This window comes from Neomonachus schauinslandi, chromosome 9 (assembly GCF_002201575.2).
Source record: "Neomonachus schauinslandi chromosome 9, ASM220157v2, whole genome shotgun sequence".
Taxonomy (NCBI): domain Eukaryota; kingdom Metazoa; phylum Chordata; class Mammalia; order Carnivora; family Phocidae; genus Neomonachus; species Neomonachus schauinslandi.
This window is the reverse complement of record NC_058411.1, coordinates 89,093,160-89,113,718: the sequence shown is the minus strand read 5'-3', so window position 1 is coordinate 89,113,718 and position 20,559 is coordinate 89,093,160. Positions and strand designations below refer to the sequence as shown.

Genomic DNA, 20,559 nt, shown 5'->3' with positions numbered 1-20,559 from the left:
CCCAGCCTCCAGGAGTTGTTATAATGATTGAATGAGGAGGCAGGTAAATCGTCTTTTGTTCCACAAAGAGTAGGGCTTATTTTAATTATCTTTATCACTGCTAATTGAAGAGGATATTCTAATGTTCTGGGGAAAAGGAAACCATCCACCTTGCCCAGCCACTTACCTGGAATGGAGACGCACTCAATGAATGAGCTTCTCTTGGGCTGTTGGGGCAGCTTTTGAGCCACCATCTTTGGGTTGAGAACTACCCAGCTGTGCTGGCTGGCCTCTGAGGCTGTTGCCCGCTCCCAAGTTGCAGATCTGGTTCCTTTCACCCTTATAATAGACCCTGGCAGAGCTGCCTAGGACAGCCGAGGTCTCCAGGGTCCCCAGGGACCCCACCTAGTCCCACCTGATCCACTCTGCCCCTCAGCCCTCCTAGGACTCAGTCCTCCTGAGGAATGTGGACTGCTCTGAGCCCCCAGAGTCTGGCCAGCACAGTGCCTACCCGGGTGAGCCAGTTGCCTTGGGCACCCCGTCCTCTAGTCATGAAGACCTCAGCAAGGACTCACATTAACCAGCTGGGCTCCTGTGGTTCCTTCTTTCTCCAGGCCCACACAATTGTTAGGAAATTGATTCTTTGAATGGTGTTGGCTTTCTCAGCTTCTCCTGCTCTTTGCTCCGTTTTCAATTGCCTGCAGTGGTGTAGACTCTGTACCACAGGGGATCGGTGTACCAGCTTCAGGGTCAAGCGGCCCTGGTTCACATGGCCTTTCTTTGCACTGATTGGCAGGTACTCAGTGAGGCAGGCGCTGTATGGCACGTGATGCCAAGTGCTTTACAGGGATTAGTATTAGCTCACGGACCCTCATAACACGTCCATTAGACAGCTGCTTTTAACAGATGAGGGCATTCAGGCACAGAGAGGTAAAGTAACTTTCTCAAAGCAGCATAGCATGGGGGTCTGTGGCAGCAAGGAAGGGAGCCCTGGGAGGGAGAAGCAGGGAGGGGAAGAAAGAAAAAGAGGAAGGCTACTTCACACCTTGCCCAGAGCTTGGCTCCCCAGCTCCCCAGGGGGTGTGGGGGGTCTAACTGACTTAGCCACTCTCTCAGTTCTGCCAGAAGGTGTGGGGGTGGGGAGAAGAGGTCAGCAGGATTGAAGGGAAGGTTTATGAAGAGACAAAAAGGCCTTCCACGGAAAAACACATCCTAACGGTTTTGGCAGACAGCATGTGAAAAGGTGCATTCTTCCTCTGGGGGAGCAGGAAGCCAGCCAGGATGCCTTTCGGTGGGTCATAAGCAACCATTTAATTCAGAACCTGTGTTTAGATCCCAAGGGAGCTCAGGCCACCGAAGTCATGAATACACATGAGCCTAATGCAGCCTTGTGGACATCTCCGATTCCCGCGGTTGCCACGTTGTTTTCATTTGTAAATTAACGAACAATTTCAGATGTAAGAGCGTTGGTCTACAGAGAAATGTTAACCTTCAGCAGAGATTTTGTCTCTTCTGATATGTGATTTCCACATCTTCCCTGGGTTTCAGCAGTTTCCTCTTCTCTATTCCTAAAAGAACCTGCATTTCCCTTTCCTGACTCCCTTCCTGGCTTCCTGTGTGCTAAGCTTTTGCAGTTGTCATGATCTCTTCAGAATGCATTTGATAGGTACAGGAAGTTGCCCCAGACGGGAGATGGGAGATGGAACCAGCAATCAATAAAAAAAGAACTATGTTTCTAAGAAAAATGCATCACGGCTTCCCACCGGAGTTGTGTACCATATGTCCTAATATCCGTGGAACAATGGAACTAAATTTTAGCTCTTCTGCTTGGCTTTCCCGGCCATTCTCAACAAAAAGAAAACAGACCTTTTCACCTGCTGCTACCCAGCTTCCCCACAATTCCCAGTACAGATTGCCTTTCCTTTTAACCCTTTCATCAGATATCACAAAATAAAATCTCTCCTTCCAACTTTATTTCGCCTGGCTACTAGTTTAGTATATTTATGGTGCATGAGTCATCAAGCTGCCGCCTGATTGGATAAAAACCAAGCACCCCTGAGACCATCAGTCAATTACAGCTATTCTCAGCTTCATTCACAGATTTATTAGCTTGCACACACAGAGAGAAATTCATTCAGCAAAGTTCATTCATAAAAATTTCAACACTCTGCATCATCCTGCACATCTCAGCCTTCTGCTGCCGATGGGCTCCTGAAAGAAGCTCTGAGCCCAGTCCAGGAGGGAGGGGAGCTCAGAGCTAGGGTGGGCAGGCTGGGAGGGGATCTGAGGAACACGGAGGGATCGCAAGTCCATGAAATAATGCGGAGCACCGCCCGTCACTAGTACTTCTGGCTTGTGGCCCGGACGGGATGCGAGACAAGATCTTCCAAGAGAGGGCAGCCATCAGAATCGACGAACTCAGGCTGAAGGGCCTTTGGCTCATATATACATTTTCTCTTTTTCCTTTTTTAAATGAACAATCACTGGAACAAATAAAGGGTTAATAGGCCAGTCATTGCCCCGCCCTGTGAGAGCCGGAGGGAGCAGGTTTGAAAGTTCCTGTGTGCAGAAGGGAAGGCTGGGGGTGGGGGGCGCTAAATATTCCTGCAAGGCTCCTGCACCGCCCGCTGACGATGCGGCGGGACGGGCTGGCCGGTGTTCGGCCCGGGTCCGTGCCTGAGAGTTGGCCGTGAGCGATCTCTGCCACCGCGAGCCTGGGTCCAGGCGTTCCCGGCAAGGAATCCAAGGCGAGAACACCGAGTGCTGCCGCTGGGGCCAGGGAGGGACTGAAATCAGCTGGGGGAGGCGTTTCCCCCCCAGGCTGTCACCCAGAAGGGCCCGGGAGCCGAGGTGGGCGAGGGAGAGTGCAGAGTTGGAGAGGTGGCTGCCGCGAGTCGCATGGGGCGTTGAGGCATTTGCTTTCCGTTCCGTTTATCTAGCAGACGACGAGGCGATTTATGCAACAGTATCCTGTTTCAGCACTGCCAAGGCTATGCGAAAACGCGGTCAGGACAGCCTGGCAGGACTTGTGCTGTATGTAGGACTCTTCGGGCACCCCGGGATGCTGCACAGGGCCAAGTACAGCCGTTTTCGGAATGAGTCCATCACGTCCTTGGACGAAAGCAGCCCCGGAGGCTCGGTGGGGAACAAGGGCTCGCCTCAGCCTCCCTACCCCACCCTGGCACCTCACCTGCCGGCTGACGATGCCACCCTGGCGTCCCAGGAGAGCCCCACCCCACTGTGCACCTTGATCCCTCGCATGGCCAGCGTGAAGCTGGCCAACCCAGCCACCTTGCTGAGTCTGAAAAACTTTTGCTTGGGTACCAAAGAGGTGCCCCGGCTGAAGCTCCAGGAAAGCCAGGACCCGGCTCCCAGCGGCCCAGCTTCCCCTGAGACCCGTCTAAATAGGGCTGGGTCCGCACCTCCACCGCAGCCAGACCTGGTGGGGCACAGGGCAGCTGTCTTAACTCCCGATGCCTGTCCCCTTCCTGGCCCTGGGGAGCCAAGCCCAGGGAGCAGGCAGGACAGGCACTTTCTGCAGCACCTGTTGGGGATGGGCATGAACTACTATGTGAGGGTAAGTCTATCTCCCTCTCTGTGCTCCTTCTAAGAACTCCTGGGGAAAGGGGCATCTTCCCTGTGTTCTGCAAGGGGCTGCACACCACCTGGCTGGGTTCTAGGTTTGGACAAGACATTGTGTAACTGGACTGAGAGGAGGGGAGCTGGGCTTACAGGTTTCCCTAGGAATATCTGGCTTGTACTGAAGTCAGATAACTTTTGGTTCAAGGACATGAACTGGTGCTAACTTGTAGGTAGTTTCCAGGGGTTAGGGACAACTTCTGATGGAGGCGGCGAGATTGTGCCTTCTTGTCCCCCCCTGGACCTAGCATTCTGACCAAGAAGGGTGAAGAATTTCAAATCTGTTTAGTGACTGAGACCTGCTGGGCTCTATCAGCCATTGTATTTCGGTAGGGATTTCTGTGGTAGAGGAACGCGTGATGCGCAAGGGACGTGAATTATTTTTAAAAATGTAATTCAGCATTTAACAAGTACTTCTGAAAGCGTGGCCGTGTCTCTGTGCTTGTGCTAAGAGCTAGTCTTAGGTCTTTGGTGCCTCCCCCCCTCCCCCAGCTTTATTTCCTACACTGCGGCAAGTGGGCCTTGTCCATGAGCTGCGTGCAAAATCAGGGTCCTTACCGTCGCATATGCCCTTGCTCATTCCAGATCTGGGTAAGAGAAGAGAAAAAGATTTGGCCCCTGCTCTTCTGGAGCTCACATTTCAGTCAAGGAAAACCAGACAATGCATGTGAAATAATAAGAGAACAATACTTAGCAATAGAAATCTAGTGTGAGAATACTGAAGGAATTCAGAAAAAGGAAACGGTTTGTTGTGGTCGGGGATTCATTCACATGGGAAACCTTCAGAAGGTGTGTCTTGGAAGAGATATCAGGTCCGGTTTGACAGAAAGGAGGAGATTCCTGGCGGGGCAAAAATATGAGCAGTCTGAAAGGCAGGTATCACTGTGGTGGCCACAGGGGAGGATCTTATAAGCCGGGCTTAACTGAAGAGGGGAATGCTGGAGGGTAGTAAGTGACAGAGAGAGTGGCTGGCACATCGTTGGTGCTCAAACACATGTGAGTTGAATAGAGACAAATATAGATGCTGGGTAGCTTGGGGAAGAAGGAGCCGTTGACTGAAGCTCTTAAATGTCAAAGGAGGAGTTGGTAAACACTGTGACTGGTAAACAAGAACCCTCACTTGGTTTGTAGGCAAACTGTGACTTGATGAAAATGGTTTCAAAAGGATCAACCTGAATTGATTTGAGATGAATGGAAGTGGGGAGAGATTAGAGATTGGGAGGCCAGTGGGAAAGCTACTCCGAGAGTTTAGGCATGAATGGATGGGAACCTGGATTAAAGTGGAGGTGTGAGGAAGGAGGTGAAGACAAGAGCCTCCGCGAGAAGCCTCCACAGTCTTGGGTGATCCATCAGACCATTTCAGCTCATGACACAAATAGCAGAATAGTGAACATTTATTGAACAGTGGGTAGACTGGTGAGTTTGCTATTGTTGTTTGGTTGTGGGTGATTATTGATAAAAAGGTTCTGAGGAGTGAGATAGAAGCAGAGTGAGTTGGGAAGGGGGTCGTGCTAAGTTTGCTTAGGACACATGATGTTGAAAGTAATGACATCTCAGTGCTATTAATTTGTAGGTAAGCAGTCATCTAAGACCAGCACTCAGGTGAGAAGTCTGATATGAAGGTGTAAATTTGAGAGATAGCCAATAACTAGCACAAATGGACAAATAAGATCTCAAGGAAGGGCAGATAATGAACGCTGAGAGAGTTCTAGGGAGAGCAGGCATGGGGCAGCTTTGGCAAATGGATAAGTCAAACCTCTAAGGAAGATAAACTTACGGGACACTCAGTTCTTGCCCTCCCCCAGAGTGGCATGGCTCATAATGGAAATAGCCATGTATCTACTAAAAGTTCATGGGCACATTCTCATTTGTCAACCTAAGTGTCTGGCTTTAGTGGGAAAAGGAGCGACTCCAAACCTGTGTTCTCTGCACCTGCCTTCCCATCACCTAGACATCCTCTACTCTCTGCCCTGCTTTTCCTTCCCTTTTGTACCTCCTCCCACCTCCCCACACCCACACACCTGTACAATTTTGAATGTGAAAAGAGTTGCTGTGTGCCCTCCACTTTCCCTAGGGAGTGTTTCCATTTTAGATTTTTAATGAGGATGTCTGTCTTTTCATGGTGATAATAACTGACCCCAGGGAAGGCGCTGACCCCCATGACCCAGGTGAGCCACACTATATTGCCTAATAGACAATGACATGAGACACAAGTTAACACTTCTCATAGGAGGTAAAAATATATGGAAGAGCATACTTTGTTAATTTTTATATAAGTCCAACTTTGAAAGATGGAAGGGACACAGAAGTTATCAAGTTCAATGCCTCTGTGGGGAAACTGAAGCCCAGAGAAGTGATTTTTTTAAGGCCACCAGGTGAGGCAAAAGGAGAGTTAGAACTCAAGTTCCCTGTGTGCTATTCTTTGCTCTTTTCACCACAGGTTTCCATCCTGGTTGAGATTCTGTTCCTCAGAATTCTTTTAGCTATGAACCAATTTAAAAAAATGAAATGCCAACCTATTAATTTACAGTTAAAAATTATCATACCAAGTGCACCCAAATTGTGATCTCTGTATTCCCATCTGTAGGAAGATGCACATAGGAAGATTTAAATCAAAAGTTTCTTAGGAGATGCCTGGGTGGCTCAGTCAGTTAAGCATCTACCTTTGGCTCAGGTCATGATCCCAGGGTCCTGGGATAGAGCCCAGCCTCTCAGGCTCCCTGCTCAGTGGGGAGTCTGCTTTTCCTTCTCCTCCCCTCCCTCCTGCTCATTCTCTCTCTCTCAAATAAATAAATAAAATCTTTAAAAAAAAAAGTTGCTTAGTGGTGCCTGGGTGGCTCAGTCCGTTGAGCATCCGACTCTTGGTTTTGCCTGAGGTCGTGAGTTTGAGCCCTGAGTCTGGCTCAGTGCTCAGTGCAGAGTCTGCTTGTGATCTCTCCCTCTCCTTCTACCCCTCCCTCTGCTAGCTCCCTCTCTCTCAAATAAATAAATAAATAAATAAATAAATAAAATCTTTAAAAAAATAAATAAATAAAAATTTGCTTAGTGATGATGGTATCAGAGCAGAGAAATGAGAGAGATGTTCTTGATGGCTAGTGGGACATAGAAGTAACTTTTATAGGCAAAAAATAGCCATATATTCTACTTCCTTATCCACATCATGTGACTTCTCCTTTCCCTGCCCAAACTTATGTGTTTATTCATTCACTCGTTTATTCAACAAATATGTATTATGAACCAATTATGTGACCAGAACTGTTCCAGGCCCTGGGGACACATCAGTGAATAAAAAAAGAGCAGGTCTGAGCCCCCGTGGAACTCACATTCTGGTGAGTGGAGATGGGCCCTGATTGAATAAACAAGTAAATATAATATGTCACATGTACTAAGTGATAGAGAGAACAATAAGACAGGGGAAGTAAGAAACGCAGTTGCTTGGGCAGAAATGGAAGGGATTGCATTCCTTTTGGGGCAAAATGACAGAGTTATAGTTACTCTTTATTTTGTTTCCTTGTATCTTTTATCTTTACAATAGGAACTATATTTGCCTTCTACTCTAAGTTAGATTTGACTTTGGGTTAAATATCTTTTTTTAATTAAAAGATTTATTTATTTGAGAGAGAGAGAGAAAGAGAGAAACAGAGAGGGAGCCTGCAAGTATGAATGGGGGGAGGGGCAGAGGGAGAGAATCTTCAAGCAGACTCCCCGCTGAGTGCAGAGCCCAGTGCAGGGCTCCATCTCATGACCCACGAGATTGTGACCAGAGCCAAGACCAAGAGTCAGACGCTCAATGGACTGAGCCACCCAGGTGCCCCTAAATCTTTTTTTTTTTTTTAAATTGACTGTTCCTTTGGTCTTATAATATAGAATCAGTTATACAGCTGAAAATGTTTTATAAGTTCTGAGCACCTATTTTTGAGTCACTTTCATTTAAGCTCAGGCCTTGAACCCTCTGAAGATCTTTCAGGGAAGGTAGGCCAGCAAGCCATTCTTTGAGAGATACCAAGCCAGAAGTGGGACAACCAGACCCTGGTCTGAGCAAAGCAGTGAGGTGAGTGAAGTCCATGACATGGTGCCAAACAGTGACTTTTGTTCCCACCATAAGATTAAGTCTCACTTCTTTACGAGGTATTCCCAAGTCACTTTATCCGTCACCCAACGCTCACTCGGAGGTCTCAGTCACCCAACACAGTCTGTGCTGAGTACAGAGACCACACCACGTGCCCTAGAGTGAGACGATTGGTCTGTAGGGCCTCGAAGCCCCCCATTTAATGACTCCAGCTCCTCTCTTCCCATGGAAGGTGTTTAAAACCTTAGTTCCCGTTCCCAACCCCCAAGCTGCTTACGATTTAGTTGAAAGCTAAATAAAGCAGAGGCAAAGAAACCAACTGTGCCGGAGCTGCCACAGGCCAGTTCAGCAGTTCTGACAGTAGCCCTCCAAGCGAGGCCGCCTTCCGCGAATGACGACAGCCAGCCCTACCCCACCCTTTCCAACCTAAGTGAATAGCACACAGGGTTCCAGATCAAGGTTTGTCTCACCCTGCTGCCCATCTTCTTCCCACCCTCTCACTCCACCTCGGAGCAAGACAGGCATCCTGGAAGTTTGTGAACGGGAATGCCGCAGATGAAGGACCACTCCAAGCTATCCTCAGCTTTAGTACAGAACCGACCCCCAGACCTTGCCTCATTGCATTTATTTGCATGATTTCAGTCTCTTCACTTCACCCCACCCCACCCCAGCAATTTCCCCAGATTGTGTTAGTTTGCTAAGGCTGCTGTGACAAATATCACAAACTAGGTGGCTTACACTGCAGAAATCTATCCTTTCGAAGTTCTGGAGGCTAGAGGTCTGAAATCAAGGCATTGGCAGGGTCATGCTCTCTTTCAAGGCTCAAGGAGAGGATTCTTCTTGTCTCTTCCTGCTTCGGGTGGTTGCCAACAATCCTTGGCATTTCTTGGCTTGGAGAAACATCACTCCAATCTCTGCCTCGGTCTTCAACGTGGCTTCCTCACTGATGTGACCGTGTCCAAATTTCCCTCTTCTTATAAAGATACCAGTCATTAGACTTGAGCCCATGCTGATCCAGTATGACCTCATCTTAACTTGATTATATCTGCTTCCAAATAAGGTCACATTCGTAGATCCTGGGGGTTAAGACTTCAACTTAATTTTGAGGGGGTTGTAGTTCATACCATAACAGTCCCCAAGAACACTTATTGCAAAGTGTTTGCCCACATAAGTGTTCTTGGGTACTGGGCTTATCAGTTTTGTGTGCAAACATGGATTTATGTTGAGGAATTTTATTTACATCCTTTGTAAATCTCACAGCCTACTCTGACCATCCATCCTTCCTTGTCCAATGGTATGGCTTGTTACTGAGCCAATAGGCTAGTATTGTCTATTGTCTGTTGTGTAGACTAGAAGTAGTCCATGGTACCACGATGTTCTGTCTGCCCCTGTTCTGTCTGCCACAGGGCAGCACAGGTCTAGGAGTTATGAGATCTGCATTAAAGTAATGGCTGTGGTGCTAACCAGCTGTGTGACCTTAGGTGAGTCATTTCACCTCTCTGGGCCTCATTTTCTCATATTTGGAATAAGAGAGTTGAACAAAATGCTGCCTAAGATCCTGAAACTCCAGGTCTCCTTTCCCATTGGTCTATTGGGATCTCTTTTGCTTAGAAAATGGATTCAGGACAGTTTCCTAAAGGAAATCATTTTTAACATCTTTGTCTTAATAGAGAGGAGAAGAAATGTCTTTAGCATCCTCTTACCCACACTGAGCTGGCTTCACCAGTAAAGCAGAAAGGGGTGTGTTATGCAGGCCTCTGGGCACAGGTGCTCAGTTCTAGAGAGTCGCTGTGAGAGGAGTCAGGTCTCCTGACATCCAACACCCAAATATCAAGTGTAGGATTCCAGGGAGTGTAGGAAGCCCGGCCGGTCCAGGGGGCAGGCCAGGGTGAGTGATGGTGGCCGGGATCATGGCTTACGTGGTCTAGCCAGCCAACCTGAGGACTGTAGGAACAGCAAGAGTTCACCCTTCTCGATTCTCTCTGGACAAAAGTGCTAAGAGAAAAAGGCCCTACCACACAAAGAGACAGTCTAGTAACTCTAACCTTGAAAGAGGGAGATTTATAACTGTGGGAAACCTCTGAAGAGACAGTCCCATGATTTATGCAAAAGAAAGGCAGACCTGAGTGGTGTAGGTCAGGCCCTCACAGGTAACAGATGGCTTTCTGCCTCTGCCTCTGCTCATTTCCCTCTTTTCTAAATTATCAGTGCTTAAAAGGGTGGTCATATGGATGGGAGGAAATACTTCCATCTAAAACTGACAGTTTGTCATTGAGGGTGTTATATTTTCCTTCCTGTTTCTTTCTTGGAGTGAATGTAAAAGTAGATCCTGCTAGAATTTAGAAATTAGTTAGTCCCCTTATTTATTTTATTTTTCATTTTTTATTTGACAGAGAAGGACACAGCGAGAGTGGGAACACAAGCAGGGTGAGTGGGAGAGGGAGAAGCAGGCTTCCCACCAGGCAGGGAGCCAGCCCGATGCGGGACTCAATCCCAAGACCCTGGGATCGTGACCTGAGCTGAAGGCAGCCGCTTAACGACTGAGCCACCCAGGCGCCCCTTGTTTATTTTTTTAAATTTATTTTTATTTTTTAAAGATTATTTATTTATTTATTTATTTATTTATTTATTTATTTATTTATTTTGAGAGAGAGAAAGTGCACTTGCAGGGGGAGGGGCAGAGGGAGAGGGAAGAGAAATCCTAAGCAAGCTCCATGCCCAGCATGGAGCCCAACACTGGGCTCCACCCCATGACCCTAAGATCGCGATCTGAGCTGAAATCAAACCAACTGAGTCACCCAGGCGCTCCCCTGTTATTTCAGCTCTCACACATCCTCTGATCTGTCCAGTTCTTCCCACCCCTGACCACTAGAGCATAACTGGAAGAGAGAGTCTTAGAGTTCCCCAAGTTCAAAACCTTCATTTTACAGTTGAGGAAACACAGAGACTCAGAGATAGGAAGTAACTTGCCCCAAGCCACACAGCTTCTAGTGGTGGAGCCCAGAAAAGAACTCCCAGTTCTGTGTACAGCACTCTTTTGTACCTCCATCTTGCTTCACCTCTCCTCACTCCCTGAACTAAACATGCTATGCCAAATGTCTCTATTGATGAAAATGCTTTGTGTGTGTGCTTTTATTTAAGAAGACCAGAACAAAACCTTTTTCTTCTAACAGAAAAACTGTCTTTCAAAAGCAACGAGAAGGAAAAAGTGAGGCAGAGTGGTAAGGAGCCCCAAATGCCTTGGCTTTATCCATTTTCCACCTTTTTGTTGAAGGCGGTCCCCGCGCAAGGCGACATGTTGGTGTGAGACCAAGACTTGTACGACGTGCATGGACTGGCATCCATGAATTCCTCTTGCACAGCTTTTGGGGATCGCTTCCCTGTTATGGCTTCTCCCCTCACTTCCATGGTCATATTACTCTAAAGCCAATACCATGTTATCACACGGATTGATTGACCCAACCCTGTTGCCCAGTATGACCATCCCATCACCAGAAGAGTGATCTCAATGCTACACACAGCTCAGGAAGCAAGGCCATTCCACCACCCCCTCCCCGGCAGCAGGGATATGAGGTCCCTGGGGTTTCTTCCTCTCTCCTAAAAGATACAAACTTCAGATTTCGGTGAGGGGTGGGGGAAGGCAGTGGAGGCAGAGTGAGAGAGGTCTGGTCAGATTTGTGTGGAAGTATCAAGATCATAATTACCAAAAGATGTAGGCCTTAGTGCTGCCCACAAATAACCATTACATGAAAAGATTGCATCTGAAACAGAAGAGTTGAGCAAGCGGGTATTTGGAAAAGTCAGGAGGCTCCTGAGAATTGGATTTTTGATTGAGAACATTGACTGAAATCACATGAAACTTGTCCATATCATAGCAATGATGACAAGCAAGGATACATTTGTAACCATAAACTCAGGTGTACAAGAAATGTCATTACAAATATATTTTAAAAATCACATGAAATCTGACACCAAGCCCTTGCTTGCTTGGTCAGTTTTGGTCATTATTCATCCCCCAACCTCCAATCACGATCACATAGTGAATCGGGAGGCTTATTTTGCACCCCTAAATGAGGAAAGGCCTCTGACCTTCAGTTCATTGTATAGGATATTGATAGTCCCCTAAAGACAGGAGGCACTCCTGTGTCTAGACCTCCATTTGCACACTAGAATCCTGACCCATTCTGAGAGCCCCTTGCTGAGAATCCAGCTTCCCTCGCTGCCCCTCCAGCCATTCCCCTGGGGAAGACTTGCCACTTCCCCGGGGCTTGGCCAGAATGCAGTTTGAGGGTCTGGAATGCTCAGAGACCCACCAGTATCAACTGCCCATCCTCTTCCCATCACTGCCCCTGAAGGACAGGGAGGACAGATGACTTAAGCAAGTTAATGGGAAATCCAGAAGCAACCAGCAACCAGAGAGGGTGCTGGTTGAGGGAGGGCACAGCAGAAGGGCACGAAGGAAAGCACAGCCCACCTATAGAGGCTGGGCAAAGATGGAATGAAGTTTAAATAGTCGCCCCCGTTTGTCGGACACTGGCAGCCAAGGGTTCTGATGGAAAATGAGGCTGAAGGTTCTTTGCAGGAGTTGGAAATTATACTGCCTGTGGGAGGTTGAGGGGGTTGAGAGACGGGGAGTAGGAGGGGGGTGCAGGGAGAGAGAGAGAGTGGAGATAGAATGCATAGTACCAGCAATGTCCTACCCAGAAAAGAATCTGGAACACAGAGGTCATAAACCAACAGTTTAATGGCATGTTTTGTTTGGTCAAAATAGGAGAAAGATTTATTTTATTTATTTATTTTTTGGTTTAGTTGCCAATGTTTTAAAAATTCCATATAAAACTCTGCATTTCTGGCTTCTCAAAAGAGCCGACAGCCTTGGACAGGTCATTCCACATGCCAGTGGATGGCCAGAGCTGGCCAGTGAGTCACAGGTCCCACCCAGTTTCACACACTTGCAGCACCTGTCTGCGCCTCCCCCCACCTGTGGCATCAGAATGGGAAGGTACTGTAAGCCCTTTGTCTTTCGTTTTCTAGTTTGGAATATCTGGGAGAGAAACTGAGAATGTCTTCTTCTTGGGCAATGTACCAGGACTTCTTTATGTAATGGGACGGAGTCCGGGGGCTGAGTGAGCCCATGAGAGACGCGTTGTCTTCCCAACTCAGAGAGTCTCTGCCCATTCTAGCCAAGCTGCAGAGTTTTTAAAGACAGTGGAGCTCCAGGATGGGCACAGGCCATCCCTATTTTGTGAAGACGTTAGTCAAAAGTTAGTTTGTAGTCAGTTCTTTGAGACAATGAATTTTTCCAAAGAAATCATGTTAAAAGTTGATAAGCTTTCTCCTATGGTGTGAGAGAGGATTAAATGGAGAAAAATATATAAAAAGATTAGTACAGGGCCCGTCCCCAGGTAGAGGGAAGAAAACAAACTTTTAAAGGGCCAAGAATGCTCTTGGGCAAAAATACATTGAAATGGGCTAAATTTGACTTGGGTGTTTCGCCGTGTCCCCTTAGCATCCTGTCTCCTGGCCGGCAGTGCAGCCCTGGCCAACCTTCCTTCCCTAAGCCTTCCCGGTGGTGCCCCCAGGGCAGGCCTGCCCACCACTCTCCAGCTGCCTGCTCTCCCCAACTAGTGTGCTTCCCTCTTCCCTCAGTGCAGCAGAGGGGAAACTTGCATTTTGGAAAGATATCTCTTTACTTCATTGAATCTTTATTATAGCATTTCCCAAAATTTCCCGAGGGCCACTGAGCCGTTAAAACCGTTTGTTAAACATGCAGACTCCCGGGACCCCCCTGAAGTTACCGGATCAGAATCTCTGAGGCTGGGGCCCAGAAACCTGCGTTTTTAACACGCTCACTATGTGATTCTAAAGCGTACAAAGTTCAAAAACCTCTGCTGAGTCCATTTGGTGCGGTGGTTTTCAACAGTGGATGATTTTGCCACTCGGGACATTTGGCAACGCCTGGAGACATTTTTAGAGTTCAAAACTGGTGAAGAGGTGGGTGCTACTGGGTTGAGTGACTAGAGGCCAGGGATGCAGCTACACATCCTACAGGGCACGGGACAGTCCCCACAACAAAGAATGCTCAGGCCCAACTGGCTGATGGGACGGAGGCTGAACAGCTCTGAGGCAGTGGGATGAAATGTGTCACCCTGGGATGTGCACTAGGAGGTGGTAGTGAACGGAAGAATAAACAGTTGATTAGTCATTTGGCTTTTGAAAAATCTAACCTAAGCCATTTCTGTTTGTCTCGAGTTTTCTTCTTTCTCCTCTTTTAATTCCACAAATTCTCTAAAAATTATAGTTAACTTGCTTACCCCCCAGCCACACAATATTCCTGTGGCTTCCACATCAGGATCTCAAGGGGTGGGAATGAGAGGGGCAAATCAGCTGTGGATCAGGGTATGTCCAAAGTTACAGCAGGTTCGACCCTGACTCAGGTGCATTCTGGGTTAAATGGCATTTACTAACCATGGTGTCCTGCCATTATTGGTACCTTCATTTCCATAGGGAAGTGTGTTAACAATTTTAGCAAGTAACTTACCAGTAAATTTTAAGAACAGAGCCTGTCTTGGGGTTGGAAATTTCCTTTAGTTAGAGGCAAAGAAGTGCCAGAAAGCAAGCAACTTGAGGAAAAAGACCATGTGCTATAAGGACAACCCCAGAAATTGAATTTTTCCCTCAATGTCATGAGATGATAATTTATATGAATCATTCATTAGGAAATGGTGAAATATATAATTCAAACATAGTTTTTTTAACCTCGTGCCAACTCCAGGTCCTTGAAAGTCACTGCCCCTCCCTCTCCTCTCCTCTCCTCTCAGCTCCTCTCTCCTCTCGACTCAGGACTCAGACTGATACATTGACTACAATGTTCTGTTTCATAGTGAGTTAAGCTACCCAAGCTCATAAGACTCATCAGCATAGAGCTAGGACTAAAATTCACGTCTCTCAACTCCCGGGTGGGTGCTCTTTTCACTACCATGGTGAATAAGACATAATTCTTGCATGAGGAGGTGACAATATGAAAAGGGAGCAAAGACGTCCACACAAATTACTGTAACATAAGGCAATGCATAATAAATGACACCGAAGTGATCCAAGTAAAGCATGTGGGATATCATGGAGGAAGGCAACTTCTTCCATTTGAGATGATTAGAGAAGATTTCATGAGGGAAGAAGCATTTTTTTGAGTCTTGAGAAATGGGTAGAGTTTCCGTGGGCAGAGATGCAGGAAGAGTGTTCTAGGCAAAGAGAATGACAATAGAGAAGCCTTGGAGGTGGGAAAGTAGAGCATGTATTTGGGGAATGGTGAGTGATTTGACTTGGTTGGACAGTGCATAAGGTGTATGTGGAGGAGATCAGCGGGAAAATAAGATGGACTGAGGCTATAACAAAGTTGCATAGTGTCTGAAAAGTTGGGTTTTCCAATAGAAAACCATTGAATATTTTTTTTTTTTAGTAGCATAAGGACAAATTCAGAACTTTGACAAACTCAAAGCTGTGTTTTAGAGAGATCGTATGGGCTACTGTGCTCAGAGAGGATCCAAGAGGAAGGAGACTGGGCAAAGGGAGGCCTGGCGAGAAGCAATGTGGGAGCAAAGGCAGTGGCAGAAGGAATGAGGGCAGATGTGAGGCCCCTCAGAGGAGAAGGGGAGAGGCAGGAAGGGTTTGGAGGTGAAGGGTGAGTTCCATTCTGCATGTGATGCATTCAAGGAGACCTCAAAGCATCCAGGTGGAAATCTCCAGCAGAAAATAGAATAGTTAGGATTGAGGAGAAATTATTTTTGTTGCTGTTGTCTTCAAGGCCCAGGGAATGGACAAGGCTACCAAAGGGAGAGCGCAGAGTGCAGAGGAGAGGGCTTTGAGAGGGAACCATTTAGGTATTTGTGGAGAAAAGGCATTAGTGACAGAACTAGCAGAGTGAGGAGCAGGATGGAGAGAAGACAGGGCCATCCAGAGAGAGGAGGGGAGAGTTTTGAGGAGAAAGATGTTGGACGAAACAGCAGCAGAATCTGGGAAGTATTCAAGGAATATGAGACCTGCAAGAGCCACAGGTTTGGCCTTTTATTTTCTTACTTCCCTCTCCACTAAGATATTCAGTTCAACTATTGCAGAGCACACATGTCACTGGATAGCCCACATGTGCAATCTCTCCTCTTGTCCTCTCCTTGAGTGGCATCTCCCAGATTCTGAGCCAGAAGTCTGAGGCATGTCTACATCACTTGCCGTCACATTCCACACAGCCTTCAGTTGTCAAGCCCTGACAATCCCACTCTTATGACATTTCTCATACACATCCATGTCCTCCTATCCCCACTGCAATTTCTAAGGTGAGGATGAGAGTAGGCAGCATTTTCAAACTCATTGACCAGCTTCTTACTGGTCTACTATTTTCTCTACTGGTCTACTAAATGCACTTCGCAAAATACTGTAATTGTAGCTTTTGGTTGAAACTAGGAGAAGAATGATCCTAATACTATGTGGAAAATGATACATACCTATAGAAAATAGTTTGGTGCATCAGTGTCATGAACTCTAGGAGGTGGAGACAGCTTCTAGCTGGGTGGTCAGGGAAAGCTTCCAGGGGAGATGGCATTTGAGATAGTCCCTACAGATTGGATAGAAGTTTAACCACAGGGAATACATAAAAATAAGGGGTATTCCAGATGGAGGGGGCACAGAGAAGGAAATAGAGGTAAATACAAGGGAGAGCACTGATTTTAGTTTGGTTAGAGTAGAGGCTGCTTGGAAAAGACTGGTGGAAAAGACTTAAGCCAGATTATAGCAGTCCTTAAATATCAGGCTGAGGAGTTTGAGCAGAGGCATGGGGATCTCTTTGCGCTAGAGAAGGAGTGACTGGAAGTGGGGAAGCCCTTTCAAAGGCTATTACAGCAGTAGTCAAGGGGAGAGGTATCTATATGAGGGTCTTATTAGGGGGCGTGAAGTAAAGAAACACTGGTGGTGATATCATGGAAGAAAACTTTGACGATGAGGGCAGAACACAATCCAACTTGCCTGAGGTTTTGAGGTAGAAGGTCTGGGGTGGGCCAGTGAAAGACACAGAGGACCCCAGGAGGAGCAGTGTTGAGAGAGAAGGTCAGGGGTTCAATATCCAACACATTGAGTTTGAAGTCACAGAAAGTCATCTAGACTAGAGGGAGGTGTCCAGGGGGCCTGCAGAGCTGGGAAGGGCTTCAGGTCTGGTGTGTATTTTGTGGGTCAAGACAAGCGATTAGGCATCCTTATCTGACAAGCATCCCATTAAGGCAGAGAGATTTTAGGTGATTTTCAAGGGTGGGAAGAATGGAGTGTTTCTTAATATTACATAGTAGAAGGCCTCTTCTCTGATGGAAATGTTTCACGTATACTTTCGACGTTTCGGTTAAATGTACACAAATGTTCATTTGTGTTGTAGAGTCAAGGCCTTTTCTCAGAGTTTTATAGATATGATGATTAATACCCCTTTCGTTGTTCTTGTATAAATTCTACCCATCATTCCTCACTTATATTCCTTTCAGTGTCTTCAAAGTGATCCGAGCTGTTAGGGAGATCTTCACAGCAAGCTGAGTGCAGAACGTTTCATTTTTAAAATCATTTAGAGTTGTTTTTATCCACATGTAGTTTAGCTCTATTTTTTTTTTTAAAGAACTTGCCTTCCTAAAGTCTTTCTAAAACTTTTGACTTAATTTTCATAGAAATAACCGCCTTTAAAAAAACCCTAAGCTCATATATTTTCAGTTTGCTTAATACCTACTTAAATGATGTGACTTCAGCAACAATTACAACCGCCGTATACAGGTGCGATGCCAGCACACCCGGTTCTCAGTAAGTCTACACTCCACACGGCGGCCGCAGAAGGTGTGGGCAGCTCTGCTGCCTGTGGCAAGCTGGTGGAGTGGTAACCAGTCAGCAGGGTTTTACTGTTGTATTGTGTGCTAACAGCTCGGCAACTTGGTTGGTTGATCTGTCTCAGGATACACTTCCAATTTTTGTCATCACAACGAGCATGTTTTAGATTCTACTTTTCCTTCTCCTACTGAACTTGACAACAACATCTTGCCCTTGAAGACAAGGCAGTATTTAGTGAACACTGTTGTACTTACTCTCCAAACGGTTTCTGTTCAGAGAAAATGATAGAGAGTGTCCCGAGGCATACTAGAAAATTAAAAAAAACACCGCTAGGCATACAGTAGGTATCCTGAGTGCCCCAGCAGAATCTCATCCAAGACCCTCTTTTCAGGAGATGAAACTGAATCAGCAACTAGAAGACGATCTCTGGGGATGTAGGTTTAAATTTAGAAACTCATCTGTGGCCTAAGCCTTTCTCTTTTTATAAAGACAACCGAAACACGTGAGGTCTGAATTCCCCACATTGGTGGGGGGAACGTTATTGCCAGCTTACAATTCAGTGAACACTCTCTGTTTTTTATTTCTCTTAATAACAATAGGGTGCCCTTTGCATCTCCATAGCATTTTGTAAACATAAACAAAGAGAATCAAGTTTGTTACAAGGGCAGATGTAATTTGTTCTCAGTAGCTTTTGTTTGTCGTTTGGAAAAAACACATATCTTTCTCAGGTAGGATAACATTAACTACGGGAGATATGCTCCAGCAGAAAATGGTGCTCTACTCACCAGAATGGCTATGGCTTAACTCTTATTTACCCAGCACTCCTAGGGATGCAAAGGCTACATGATCCTGGTGAATGAGACTGTTCTCTCACTTGTATTTTTTAAAAATATATAATAAGGGAGAAAGAGTCACAAGGGCTAACTTTTCTGAACTCTTTTTGTTTAATCTAATTTTTCTTGATTGTATTTTCTGAAATGTCAAAGGTAACACACACTTACTTTGATAAAAATTTAAAACAGTGCAGAAGGTAGAAGGTGAAGGTCCCGTTTCTAGGGTAATTACCACTCCTGACAGTTTGTTTTGTAGTCTTTCTGAATTCTTCCTAAGCATTGCACACTTACATATACACATGCACATACTTGTTGACACAGATGAAGATTATAGCACACGTACTGTTCTGCAACGTGCTTCCCCCCTCTCTGACAGGTAGATGGGGGCACCCTCATGTGTCACTATGTGCTGATCCCCCAGGAGCAGCACAGTGTCCCAGAGAAAGGGCCACGCTTCTGGCCACTCCTCTACTAAGAGACAGTTCTCTGACTTCCTGACTCCAGGAGGAGAACTTCAGCTTCCCTGTACTGTGTCAGCTTGCTCTCTTCTGTTCCTCAGCTGCTTTCCTCACCTGCACGAAGCTAGAGGTGGGGGCTCTCAGTGCAAGGGGATCTTGGTCCTCAGTCTAAGAGCACGCTCTTCTACTTACTGTGTAGCTAGAGGTGCTGGGATCCATCAAGATAGACCATTTCCCTCCCCAAAATAAGAGCGTCTTAAGTCAGATTAGCCACCCTGAAACACCCCCTCCCCCGTATGTGGGTGCATATATGTACATGTAAGCGTGCATGTTGTTTTAGAAAGCAAAGCCTATAGTTCTGTCTGATGTATTTCTCTGAGAATAATACTGGAATTAAATAAATTCTTTTACTGACATTCTAGTATACAGACTAGCTTATTTAGGGCCAGAAGGGATGGAATCCTTGTAGGGTCTGGATGTCTTGCTCATCATTCGACTTCCACTCAGCTTCTAGAAGTCAAACTAGTTGTCTGTGATGTCCCTTGAAGAGATGAGAGAAGGTGCCGACTGTGGAGGAATATCCCTGGGCAGACAGGGTCCGCTCTCTCCTGCCCACAGACCCGAGGGGCTTTGCCAGAGAGCATGAGACCTGCTACTTCAGCCAGGAGCCTGCTGGCGAGGGAGGAGAACCCTGGCCAGAGGCTCATCTATTTTTGTGCTCGTTTTCTTTTGGTTTCTGAAATGATGTTAAAGATACTTATTCTGGCTAAATGAAGACATACTTGGAAAGAGTTTTTGATTTGAAAAGAAAATATCTTGGAAGTCCTGAAAGTTTGGAATAAATGTCTGAAACTTTAAAGAGTACCTCTAACTGCACCCCCCTGACCCCCGACTCCCCAACATTTACATCGTGGATAGACAGCCCATGGGAGCCAACACATGGCTGTCTACGTAATGCTGGACTCTCAGGACCCGTCTAAGTTATTTCAAGTATCTCTTCTTAATCCCTTTAAATACAGAGACGAGTTTTTAAAAAAATATGTTAACCCATCTGGAGTAGCTATAAGCTGTTCCCTGAAAAACAAAGAAACCTTTATTCAACACCAGATCTTCCATTCTTTATCTTTTATGACAAGTTGCAAAATTCTGCTGAGATAAAGGCTGAGACTGCAAGCACCGTATCCTTGTGCCTCGTCCAGTGGTAGGAAGGTCTTGTGGAGGGAATGTGCAGAATGTACATAGAGAGCAAGACAGTTGACTGGGGAGGGGAGGAGGGAGCCATGCAGCCAACCCCAACGTGGAACAAAGGAAAGGGATTCTGGCCCGGGATGTGTGGCAAACTCCCAAATCGCCCTTTGTAACATGTAAGAATCCCATTTCCTGAGGAGGCTATTACCTGTGAAGAGAAGGAGGAAAGGGGGATGGGGGAGGGGAGGGAATGGAGGGAGAAGGAAGAGGAAAGATGAGGTAGGACTGGGGCGTTGCTGTGGGAGGCCCTTGGGGCCTGGCAGGGCGCCAGTATTGATCCCAGAGGCCTCCAGGAAGCATCCTGTGCGAACTCACAGGCCATATTTTTATTAGGATTTATACCCTGCTGACTTCCAGAAAGGTTTTGAGGTGGCTCACCTGCTAGTGAGTTAATGCTTCCTACACACACTGAGCAACTCTGTGCGAGTGAAAGGACAGAAAGTCTGTGAGTCATCGCCCAACTGTTCAAGTGAGTTAAGAGGGG

General features: G+C 46.5%; 1 protein-coding gene across 1 annotated transcript in view; it reads left to right on the top strand.

Annotated features, from left to right (window-relative positions):
• Positions 1–2,971: 2,971 nt before the first annotated feature.
• Positions 2,972–20,559, top strand: part of SHC4 (SHC adaptor protein 4) — a 125,947-nt gene continuing 108,359 nt past the window's right edge. The window contains exon 1 of the mRNA XM_021694051.1: positions 2,972–3,556. Within this exon, the coding sequence (XP_021549726.1) occupies positions 2,972–3,556 (585 nt within the window). The remainder of the gene's footprint in view (positions 3,557–20,559) is intronic.